We start from the raw sequence: 12,449 nt of genomic DNA on the forward strand, positions 1-12,449 counted from the left end.
CAAGGGGCCTGGTAGGACACAGGATTGGCAGGCAAAGCTCCAGCTGAGGCTCATGGGCTGCAGTCTAGTAAATCAGCCATCAGCCTGAAGAGGAGCCCTTTTCTCCACAGAGCTATTGTCAGGGAGGCCAGGCCCTGCCTGTCCCCAGTCCCTTGGGGTTCGAGGGGTGTGACTTGGGGCCTCACTGGCCAGGACCCAAGGAACTCCCTGTGGTAAACAATGACATAATAGTCTCAGTGGGAGACAGTCTTTTCCTCGATGGGACAAAACTGTCCCTTAGGTGTCTGCACATGAGTTTACACACATGCACACACAGATACACATCTACACAGCCAGCTCAGAGGCTGATGGGGATGGTCTGGTGAGAAGCTAACTCACCTTCCTCTGGATCTGTGCTTTCAGGTCTCAGACACTGACGTTTCAGAAACATAACTTCTCCCCCACCCCACCCCCATACACCCTTGGACAGACAGTGGGACTTGGGAACCAACTGGCCCAAGCTGCGCAAGGTGAAGGCACTGGACATGCCTCCCTCCTTTCCCCCGGATTACTATGTCCTTCTCATCCTCAGAGTCTCAGACCAAGGTTTCCTGACACAGCAGAGTGAGCGCTATTTAGCTGGACCATCTAGCCTTCAGCTCTACTTTAAGAAATAAAAACCCAGGTCACGAGGTAAAAGGGGACAGGAGGCTACTCTCGGCATAGAAGGATGTGCCTCTCATCCCTCCCGATAGTAATAATAGGAATGACAGCTATAGTGTACCATACACTACAGTACTCTGTGTGCACTGTATTATCTCGTGGGATCTCAACGTTGCCATGAGAAATGGGTACTCTCTTTGTTTTAAAAATGAGGAAATGAAGGCACAGAGCACAGAAACAACCAGATGACATTCTAGTGGATTGGTACAGGAATTGCTTAATCATGTATCCAACTGTCATTGAGCACCTGCTCTGGGCCAGACTCTGTGAGGCACAAAACAGACATGGTTGCTGCCTCCACAAATTTCAAGGTTGAACATATTTTACTGGACAGATCAGGTATGCACATGTGTATGCATGAGCCCAGCAGTCCTGGGCAGGGCAGGCTCTGTTCTGGGCCGTTGTGCCCTTGCTCTCTGGCTAGAGAGGGGAAAAGGCACACCTTCCTCATCCTTTTCGAGATGGATAAATTTCTAAAGCCTGAACCCATTCGTATAGCCATTTGAGATAACTAATGCTTGCACAAGGCCAGGCACATGGTGGAGGCTTAACAAACTGTTGAGGAACGAACGTTGAACGTTTATGAGTGATGGAAAATAAGTTTGGAAAACATGTGGTATCACACACTGTCCTTTGAAAATCATCCTTAACCTTGAACTCTCCAAGTAGCCAAAGTTTTAGCCTTTATGAAAGCCATAAAAGACCATAAAGGTAAGTGTACCCCTGAGCTACATAGAATTGAGAACTTGGGAGCAGCCTGATATTCAGCGAAGAGCACAGGTTCTCTTGGGTTCTCCCACTTCTGGCTGTATGACTTTGGGCCACTAGTTCACTTCTATCAGTCTGCTTTCTCATCTTCAAAGAGGTGACAATACTCCCACATGGGGACGCTGTGAGCATTGGACAGGAATTGTAAGTAGAGTGTCTGACACAGTGTCTGACACATTACAGGCCTCATTAAATGGCAGTTCCCTTTCTACTAACCTCACACCTTTGTCCGAAGCAAAACCATGACAGGACAAACAGTGCAAATGAATAAGCAAAGCAGGTTACACTTAAACCTGACTGGGCAAAAGAGATTCTTAGAAACAACTTTGTATTCAATGACTAAAAACTAGAAAAGCTTTTACCACAAGGTATGACATCTCTTTATAAATGGACTTCAATCTCAGAGATGAGTATAAATGAAAAATTAGCATTAATCCATTTAAGAATGAAAAATGGATTTTGATCCTGTCCTCTTATGGTTATTTTTCATTCCAGGGGGGAAACTAAGAAGCAGCAGTTAGTTGATAATAGAATATACATTGCCCCGATGTCTTCTTTATAACTTAGTTGCGACTTAAAGCTAAAAATTTCTTGACCGTTGGGGGAATAAAAGCTTACTATTTAATTCTTTTTGTTTATCATAGCTATATTGAGATATAATTTACATGCCATAAAATTCACTCTTTCAATGTGTACATTTCAGTGGTTTTTGGTATATTCACAGAGTTGTGCAACCATAATTTTAGAACGTTTTCACCACCCCTGAAAGAAATCCTACCCATAGTAATCACTTCCCCATTCTCTTCCCTCAGGTCTTGGCAAACACTAATATACTTTCTGTCTCTATAGACTTGCCTATTCTGAACACTTAATATAAGTGGTATCATACAAAATGTGGTCTTTTGTGCCTGGCATTTTTCACTTAACATAAGGTTTTCTGGGTTCATCCATGTTGTTGTAGCATATGTCAGTACTTCATCTTTTTATGGCTGAATAATATACCATTGTGTGGCAATACCACATTTTATTTAGTTATTCATCAGTTGATAGACATGTAGTTGTTTCCACTTTGGGGCTACTATGAATAATGCTACTCTGAACTTTTGTGTACAAGATTTTGCATGGACATGTGTTTTTATTTCTCTTGGGTATGTATATAGTAGTAAGATTGCTGAGTCATATGGTAAATCTATGTTTAACCTTTCGAGGAACTCCTACACTGTTTTTCTAAAGTGGCTGCATCATTTTACAATCTCAATAGGAATAAATGAAGGTTTCAATTTCTCTATATTCCTACCAACATTTGTTATTGTATGCCTTTTTAATTTTAACCATTTCAGTTGGTGATAAGAAGTATTTCATTGTGGTTTTGATTTGACATTTCTCTAATGATTAATGATACTGAGCATCTTTTGTGTTGAATCTGTAGATCAGTTTGGGGAATGTTGTCATCTTAACAATACGATGTCTTCTGCTTCTTAAATAGAACATGAGATGTCTTTCCATTTATTTCAGTCTTTAATTCTTTTCAAACATGCTTTGTAGTTTTCAGAACAGAAGTTCTGCATTTAAAAAATTATTCCCGAAGCACTGCCATTAGAACTTCTTGTAAGGAAGTACTGCTAGCAAAAAATTCTCTGTTTTTGTGTATCTGGGAGTATCTTTATTTAATTTTCAAAAGATAGTGTTGTTAGAAATAAAATTCTTGACATCTTTTTTCTTTCAGCACTGTGAATATGTTATCCCACTGCTTTTTTGCCTCCATTGTTTCTGATGATGAATCAAACATAAATTTTATTGGGGTTCCCTAATATGTGACAAGTCATATTTTTCTTGCTGCTTTAAATTTTTCCCCTCTGTGTTTGTCTTTTGGCAGTTTTACCATTATATGTCTGTGTGTGAAACTCTTTTTGTTTCTTCTACTTGGAGTTCGTTGAGCTCTGACCTGTGTAGATTAATGTTTTTCATCAAATTTGGAAAATTTCCAGCCATTCTTTCTTTGACTAGTATTTTTTTTTCTACTTTTCTCTCTTCTCCTGATATCCCCATTACACATGTGTTGGTGGGCTTAAAGGTGTTCCTCATTTCTCTAAGGCTCTGTTCATTTTTCCTTCATTCCTTCATTTTTTTTCCTCTCTTTTTTTTCCTTCATTTTTTTTCCCTCTCATTTCTGGATTGCATATTTTCTATTGCCCTATGTATAAGCTTGCTGATTCTCTCTTCTGTGTGTTCAAATCTACTATTAAGGCTTTCCCATGAATTTTTAAAAATCTCAGTTACTGTACATTTCAGCTCCAGAACTTCTATTTAATTTTTAATATAACTTTAATTTTTTATCTCTTAATTGATATTCTATATTTGATGAGACATTGTCATCATACCTTCTTTTACTTTTTAGAGTATGACTTCCTTTAGTCTTTTGAATGAATTTACAATGATGTTTTGAAGTCTTCATTAGATGTGCCGTCTGGCCCCTTTCGGTCAGTTTCTGTTGCCTGCTTTTTCCACTGTGCATGGATCATATTTTCCTGTTTCTTTGCATGTCTTATAATTTTTTTGTTTAAAACTGGACATATTAGGAACTATATTGTGGAAATTCTGAGTATTGAACCCCACCCATGCCCTAGGGAGGCTTGTTTTTCATTTTTTTGCTTATTTATTTGTTTAGTGACTTGGCTGGGCTCTGAGTGAAGTCTGGTTCCCCTGCAATGTGAAGCCTCTGATATTGCTTCTCAGAGAGCACAGCCTGAGGCATGTGCACAGTCACCCTGGGATGACAATGGCTTTAGCAGGCCTCTCTTTGCCTGTCTCTTTCCATTATTTTTCTATTAAGCTGTCTGCCACTGCCAATATCACACCCAGCTGTCAACTTTATTGTTTTCAAAAATGCCCTGGTGCCATAAATCATCCCACAATCTAGTTCCATTCAATTCAAGCCCTTTTGCAGGAGTAGTTTCTGAGGCAAGTCGTTGAGGTTTTGTTCCTTTTCTAGTTCTCTCTGGTGAACTAGCTGACCTGTGGGCTAGCTCATTGTTCTAAGGGAGCTCCCATTCTCCTCTTTTTTCATCACCACATTCTCCATTGTTTTCCAGAGCAGCTTGGGCTTCAACTTCTGCACACTCTGTTTCAGATGAAATTATTTTCTGTAGGGACAACTTCAGAGCTCTCTGTTGTAACAGGGCTACCTCTTTCCTTGGGGAAAATCTCTGAGCTCCTGCTCCAGAGCTAGGTGCACAGAAAGTAGCCCTCAGAGTGATGCCCCTACTTTATGAGTTGGATGCTGGGTTGGGGGGGTAGCCTCTGTCTTTTCCGCTTGCCTCTCATGGCGTGGGAACTCCACCCTACAAACAAGCTGGGACAAGGGTGATCAATCCCACCCTACAAACAAGTGGGTCAAGCGTCCCAGTATTCTTGGCCTGTGGACCCTGAGGCCTGGCTGCCACTATATGATTAGGGGCTGAGTAAAGAATGGAATCTCCCAATCTCCTGACTGCATTCACCAGGAATTAAGCCTCGGAAACTCAGAGCTTGAGAATTAAGGTAGGCTAAACCTTAAAGTGTTCTCAGTATCTTTCTTCATTTTAGAGGTAAAGAAAAAGCAAGCTTAGGTGGAGAGGCCTCAGTGAAGAGTTCTGTAGTCATCGGGGGCTAAACCCAAGCAAAAGACCCAAGGAGTTTGAGTGGGATGGCAGGGATAGGAGTGGAGGGTTTGAGGGAAGGAGAAGAGGCACTCAGGGACCTGGCTCTCCCCTTGCATCCCAGCATGGAATCCATCACAGTTCTACCAGGTTTCACTCCGGGAACATGTGCAAATGGAATGGGGAATGTGCCAGCCACCGGGTACCAAGGGGATGATCTGAAAGGCTCCACTGTGAACCTGCCTCGCAGTCCTGCAAACAGAGCAGGAACCCACAGTCGTGGACTGTCTGTGACAACTACTTGAGCATGTGAGTCAACCTAGCCTTTCCCCAGACCCCCTATTCTTTCTGCACTGTCTCTTCTCCAAATGGTGATCGTAGCCTTTCTTTGGGGTTCCAGAAACAAGCTTAAAACTACACCAAGGTTTCAGATAACAAGGCAGGCTTGCATTAGTCTTGAATATAAATCGAATTTGGTCTGTCACAAGGGAGAAATTACAGTCCTTTCAGAGGTCCGAGGCATCTGCAGTTTGTCTGATCAGCCCTGACAAAGCCTTGTTTTTGACAACATGCCACCCTACCTCTTGACTACTGTGTGAGGGTTCTGCTGCCCACCAGGAGCAACAGACAAAGTCTGTTTATCCAGAAACTTGGCAGGAGGTGTAGGTGAAGCAGCCTCTAGACAAAGGCACACTCTGAGTTCCTGGTGGCTATTGTTGAAGGAACGCAGCTGAGAGGACACAGGCAAATTGTTTGGGGCGAGGCAGCTGATAAATAAACAGGCAAGCACATTCAGGCCAGAGCTAGGGAATGCCCCTGTGTCTCCTTTATTTCTTCTCTGGCAAAATCTTTCTGAAGCGCTGACTGGAAATAAAAGTTGCTGGTTACAGAAGTCCCCACACCTTACGCGCTTTGGAATTTGCCAGAGTGCAGGTCTGAATGCGAACTTGGTTAATATTCAGTCTGTTCTAACAGCCAAGTTGCCAGTCCCCAGACCAACCAGCAATATCCCGGGGCAGCCTGCAGGCCTGATGGGAAGAAAATAGCTTAAACCTGCCTGCTGCTCAAAGTTTCACCTTTGCCAGAGTCCAGCCATGCCCTAAGGGGAGGCACATCCCTGTAAGCTGCCATTTGGAGGCCTATATAGTAGCCAGCCAAACGCCAGGCTCAGTCTGTCTCATCATTCTCTTCTATGCTGTTCCCAAAGCCTCCCATAAGTGCTCTGTTAGCAGAGATGAGGCCCCCTTGTTCCTACTTTATATCCTTGGATTGTGGGTGGAAATCAGTGTGTCCTGCTCTGTCCAGGCCCTGACCCCAGGTCCCAGGAAAGACAGCACAAAGCACATGCCTTCAGGCCCTTTGCTGGAGGCTCTATAATGCTTAAGGGCATAGCCACCAGCAGCTCCACCTCTGGGTTCCTAGAGGATGCACCCAGCTGCAGGAGAGGCTAGAAGTCTATCTGGTGGAGAAGCAGTGCCTCAGGCTGCTCTTAGCCTGCCACAGAAGGCTGGTCCTTACCAAAACCAGTGCCCTCAGGGCCTCTGGAGCATGGGGCCTAGGAGAAGTGGTGCCTGGCTCAGAGGTGACTGCCTAGTTTTCCCAGCCCGTAAACTAAAGCGGGTCAAGGCTATCTGATGCTCCATGGGAAAAGAGGATGTGTTTAAAGTGGAGGCCAGCCCATGCTTAGGCCCTGGCTTGAAGCTAAGCTCACCCCCATTGTTCAGCCTGTGGCCCTGTTGATGGATCTCGGCCCCTGGAGAACTCCTTCGGCCTCAAGGCAAGGGGCCTCTGAGCTTCCTCACACATTGAGCTTTATGGGGTCCATGACACTGAGGGCTATATGGAGGGCTGTGCCCGGAGAGACTGGTCTCACAACTGCAGTAGGTTTTAGTGATAAGGACTCCATCATCACACCTTTTGAGGACACTTGGGGTCCCTGTTGGGCCAAATCTATCTGTTTCTGCTTCTGTTCCTGCATTGCTACTCCAGAGCCAAACACGGGCTCCTCTAACTCTGACTCCAGAGAGAGATAAAGAACCTTATCCTGACTTTCACATTCTTTACTCTTAAAGAGAAAAATAACTTGGTTCAAGCTGGCACAACAGAAGCAACAAAATAAATAGGATAGTATTAGATTATAACTCATGGAACAAAATAAATATGCGTGAGTCTGTACTGACATAAAGTAATAATTGCATGAATAAATAAGTGGGAGTGAAGAGGAAGTTCTTCTTTGTAGAATTCCAGTTGATAGATTGGAAGGAATGTGGCAGATGCAAATCACCACTAGGCAAACGCCACAGAAATAGTTGTTTCAGTTAAGGTCCCGCGATGGATACTATAATATCAAGTGGGTAAAAGTTTGTGGAGAAATTGGATATTTGTAGAGTCTCGAAGTATCTCTTCCAAGATACTTTTTAATTATAAAGGGAAAAAATGGTAACTTTACAGTGTAGGAACCCAGCAGATACCAACTTAACCAAGAGAGCAAAGTAAACACTGCCAGTAATAAGCCATAATGACATCATGTACCTGCTGGTGCAATGCCCCGAGGACACATCACTTCCATGGTATTCTTACCAAAAAGCTCACAAACTCAATCTTATCATTAGAGAAATCACACAAACCCAATTTGTAGAAGACTCATCAGAATAAACTGATAGACTTATGAAAAGTGTCAAGGTCATGAACGATAAGGAAAGACTGGGGAACTATCACAGATGAGAGACTAAGGAGACATGACAACCAAATATAATGTGAAGTCCTGGATAGGATCCTACAACGGAAAGAAACATTAGTGGAAAAACTGGTGAAATCTGAACGAGGTCTGAAGTTTTAGTTAAGAATATTGTAACCAATATTAATTTCCTGGTTTTAATAAATAAATTATGGTCATATAAAGTATGGACATTAAGGAAAGCTGGGTATATGCGAATTCTCTGTGCTATTTTCATGACTTTTCTCTAAATCAAAAGTTATTTCAAAATAAAGTTAAAAAAGCAATTCTTCAAAGAACTCATACAACTCAATAACAACAAAAAAACAAATGATCCAATGAAAAAATGAGAAGTGGACCCGAACAGACACTTCTCCCTAGAGGACATACAAATGGCCAACTAATATGTGAGAAGATGATCAACATCGCTAGCTATGAGGGAAATGCAAATCAAAACCACAATGTGATACCATCTCACACCTGTTAGAATAGCTATAATCAACAGGACAAGTAATAACAAATGTTGGAGAGGATGTGGAAAAATAGGAACCCTCATACGCTGCTGGTGGGACTGCAAATTGGTACAGACACTATGGAAAACAGTATGGAGGTTCCTCAAAAAACTGAGAATTGATCTACCATATGATCCAGCAATCCCTCTACTGGGCATGTACCCCAAAGACTTGAAAACCCATATCCAAAAAGATATTCGCACATCGATGTTCAGAGCAACATTATTCACAGTGGTCAGGACATAGAAGCAACTGAAGTGTCCTACAATAGATAATTGGCTAAAGAAGCTGTGGTACATATATACAATGGAATATTACTCAGCCATAAGAGGAGATGAAATACTGACATTTGTGACAACATAGATGGACCTTGAGATATCCATGCTAAGCAAAATAAGCCAGACAGAAAAAGTTGAAAATCACATGATATCACTTATATGTGGAATATAAACCTAAAAAGAAAAAAAAAAAAAAAGCAATTCTTCAAAGAACTCATACAACTCTATAACAACAAAAAAAAAAAAGATCCAAAGAAAAAAAAAAAAAAAGCAATTCTTCAAAGAACTCATACAACTCTATAACAACAAAAAAAAAAAAGATCCAAAGAAAAAAAAAAAAAAAGCAATTCTTCAAAGAACTCATACAACTCTATAACAACAAAAAAAAAAAAGATCCAAAGAAAAAAAAAAAAAAAGCAATTCTTAGTAACTGCACAGGATGAATAAATCAGCCCCCGAGGAAGGAAACTACTGTATATCCATGTACATGCATTCATTGTACATATATGCCACATTTCATTTAACCAGTCATCTGTTGATGGACACTTGGGTTGCTTCCACCTTTTGGCTACTGTGAATGATGCTGCTGTGGGTGTACAAATATCTCCTCTAGACCTTGCTTTCAATTCTTTCGTATATATACCAAGAAGTTGAATTGCTGGATCATGTGATAATTCTATTTTTAATATTTTGGGGAACTGCTATACTGTTTCTCATAGTGGCTGCACCATTTTACATTCCTACTAATGATGCACAAAGATTCCAATTTCTCCACATCTTTGCCAACACTTGTTATTTTCTGTTTTTTGTTTGTTTCTTTCTTTTTAAATAATAGCCATCCTAATGTGTGTGATGTGATATCTCATTATGGTTTTGATTTGTGTTTGTGTTTCCCTAATGATTAGTGATGTTGAGCATCTTTTCATACACTTTTATCCCCTTTTAAAGATAAGGAAACTGAGACTTTGAGCAGTGATGTAACCTGCTGAAGTCAGACAGGTGGTCAGTGATGGAAGCAAACTGACCCTTCAGTCAGATTCCAGAACTCTGCCTTGTGCCACCTCTCTGGGGAGAGCCACCCCTATCCTAGTCACCCTAGGGCTACTTTCTCCTTCCTTCCAACCACCAGTACCCTTTGCTTTTTACTTTACTTCCACCATTTGAAAATGAAGCAAAGAAGGGAAAGGCTGCTGAAAAAAGCAAATTCTGGCGTGTACATGTGAGTGCGTGATGATGGGCATCCCAGAGGTGCCCACAGACCCCTCCCTGTGAGCAGGGCACAAAGGGGGTAGGTACAGACTTGGAGGCCAGCAGCTATCCACCCTTCACACTATGAGGTGAACAAAACCAGCAAGGAAGGGGAAAGAGACAGGTCAACGCAGCTGTCAGAGAGGGCTGCAGCCAGCAGGGCCAGCTCTGGCTTAGCTGCTGATGACACTTCCAGGAACTGAGGAGGAATGAGCTGGCCCCCAGTCTTAAATGCCCTTGGGCCAGGCTGTGTGTGGGGTGGGAGTGGGCAAGCACTATGAGGCCCTGCTAGGTGATCAAATTCAAAGAAGCATGGCTACCTCAGGGCTCAAGGAAGGCATGGCACCAATGCCAGCTGGATCTAGAGGTGGTCCAGAGGCTGAGCCCACTTTCCACAGGTCCTGTAGATTCTGCAGTCATCACTCCTGGCTAGTCACCAGCACTTCCTGAAGCAAATCCCACAGCTTCCTCATTTATCTGCTTGCTTTTCATAGCAGCTAGAGTGAGCTCTTTCTAAAAACACAGATCTGGCCATGTTACCCCTTGTTTAGAACTCTTACTATTTCCTCATTGTCCTCAGAATAAAGTTGACTCCTCCACATTCCTACAAGGCCCTCTGGCCTTTGTAGGCATTTCTAGCCTCACCTGCCTTCCCTGAGCTCCAGCCATCCTGATCTATGGAATTCCATTCCCAGAATCTGCCATGTCCTTTGCCTGCTCATATTTCCAGACGTAGCTCAAATTTATCACCCCATCTTGGAATTTTCCTCACCCTGTTATACCCACCCTGTAATATATTTGCCTCAGGTCACACAGCAAACCAATCAGGATTTGAATTCAAGCTCCAGGACCCTGTTATCAACCAGGGTTGATGTTGGCCTTCCCTGTAACATGGTCAGTATGCCCCATAGGCATCTGTGCTTTGAGAGGTCTACAGCTTAGTGACCAGCATGATGCCAGCCATGCTGTCTGATGATTGTTACATTGTGCTGAGGGAAGAGGATAAAGGACTAGCAGATGACAGACACCCTCGGGTTTTCCTTGGGAGGAACATAGAGCAGAGGAGGAGCCAGAAGCTGGGGAATCCTACCTGCCTGGCCAACAGCAGGACACTAGTCTGTGAGGATATCCTCTTTAGAAGAAAGCGTGTGCCCTGACCCAGCATCTCCTGGACCTGACCACAAGCGAAGCAGGAAATGCAGAGGGTGGCAAAGTATGTGCATATCCTGATTCTTGAAATTTGGAAAACCTGCCATCAAATCACTTAGGATGCTAAGGGGCTACTGGTATAAGCTGGAGCCCCTGTCTGCCACTGGGCCCTGTGCTTAGAGGGATCTCAGTGAGTCTGTCTCTTCATAAGTGCCTTGGGGACAGGGTGTGCCTTCTCTGGTTTTCTGCACCCAGCCAGCATCAGGAGGCCTTTTGCTTCTTTCCAGAGAATTGGAGCCTCAGGACAGGAGCCCAAGCCTTACCATAAGCTTATGGCAGAACAGTAGGCCCCTGACATTTCCAGAAGTCTGTGGCCAGGAACAGGCAGTCCTGCCCATTAGTGTCTGCGCTTGGGCTCAGCAGCAGCCCCCACATTGGTCCTTCTGACTGATAGGAACTTGACTCAGCCTGTATATCTGGGAGGCTTGGGGCTCGGCCTCCCCAGGGGCACCATCTAGGCTCTTGAGAAACAACTTCATCTGTTGTGAAACTTTGAAAGGAAAAGACAGTTGGTGACAACACTCCCTTCTCCATCCTCTCCGTACTGTACAGAAAGATCAGGAATGAGCCTATTGTGAGTCCTGCTCTCTTGGGCTGCACCCTTGCATTAGAAACACAACCCAGTGGCGGGCCAGCTAGGTTTGATGGGGAGTGGGGAATCTTGAGGGGGACTGATGCAGATGAAGGGTCTCTCACACACCCACCTCGGTCACGATGGTGGACAGGTAGACGTCCTGGCTGAACTCCCAGCCATCCAGACAGCTCTCCTGCTCCAGCTGCTCCAGGTCCACGTCGCGCCCCGGCTCCAGCCCGAGCGCCGAGAAGTTGGCGATCGCCTCGAGCCGGTAGCGCCGGCAGCTGTGCGGCACCTCGCGGCCGTCCTGCAGCCGCAGCGGGATACTGTGGTTGCGCCACGCGCTGCTCAGGTTCGCGGTGTCCGGCACCCGGCAGCGGTGCTCTGGGGTCGCAGCAAGGAACACCACTGACATACCATTGAAGCCATTGGGGATGATACTGGCGCTGAGCAGGAAGAAGATGAGGCGCTGGTAGGGCCCCCACTCGCCCAGGAAGGCGGTCACCTCGTCGTAGTCCCGCATGCTTCCCGCCGCTGTTCGCCAGCTAGCAACAGGGGGCGATGATAAGAGCGATCCCGAGAGAGTGCCGAGAGCTCGAGGGCGTTACCCGAGGGTGTCAGAACGTTCTCGGGGAAGGCAGGCTGCGGGGAAATGGGGTAGCGCGCGGGGCCGGGTCCCGGGAGACCTGCTGCGGGCTTCGGAACGTTCGCGGGCTCTGGACGCAAAGCTGGAAGTCACCGTGGAAGCTCGGACCACACCCACACCCCGGCTGGGGCGGGGGAGGGGCGGGAGGCCGGGCCGGC

General features: G+C 44.7%; 1 protein-coding gene across 3 annotated transcripts in view; it reads right to left on the reverse strand.

Moving 5' to 3' along the window:
- Nucleotides 1–12,419, reverse strand: part of SLC22A4 (solute carrier family 22 member 4) — a 39,147-nt gene extending 26,728 nt beyond the window's left edge. For all 3 annotated transcript variants that reach the window (XM_025040694.1, XM_006923156.3, XM_025040693.1), the window contains exon 1: nt 11,776–12,419. In XM_025040694.1, the coding sequence (XP_024896462.1) occupies nt 11,776–12,168 (393 nt within the window). In that variant the 5' untranslated portion in view covers nt 12,169–12,419. The remainder of the gene's footprint in view (nt 1–11,775) is intronic.
- Nucleotides 12,420–12,449: the final 30 nt, after the last annotated feature.

This window comes from Pteropus alecto, unplaced genomic scaffold (assembly GCF_000325575.1).
Source record: "Pteropus alecto unplaced genomic scaffold, ASM32557v1 scaffold78, whole genome shotgun sequence".
Taxonomy (NCBI): Eukaryota; Metazoa; Chordata; class Mammalia; order Chiroptera; family Pteropodidae; genus Pteropus; species Pteropus alecto.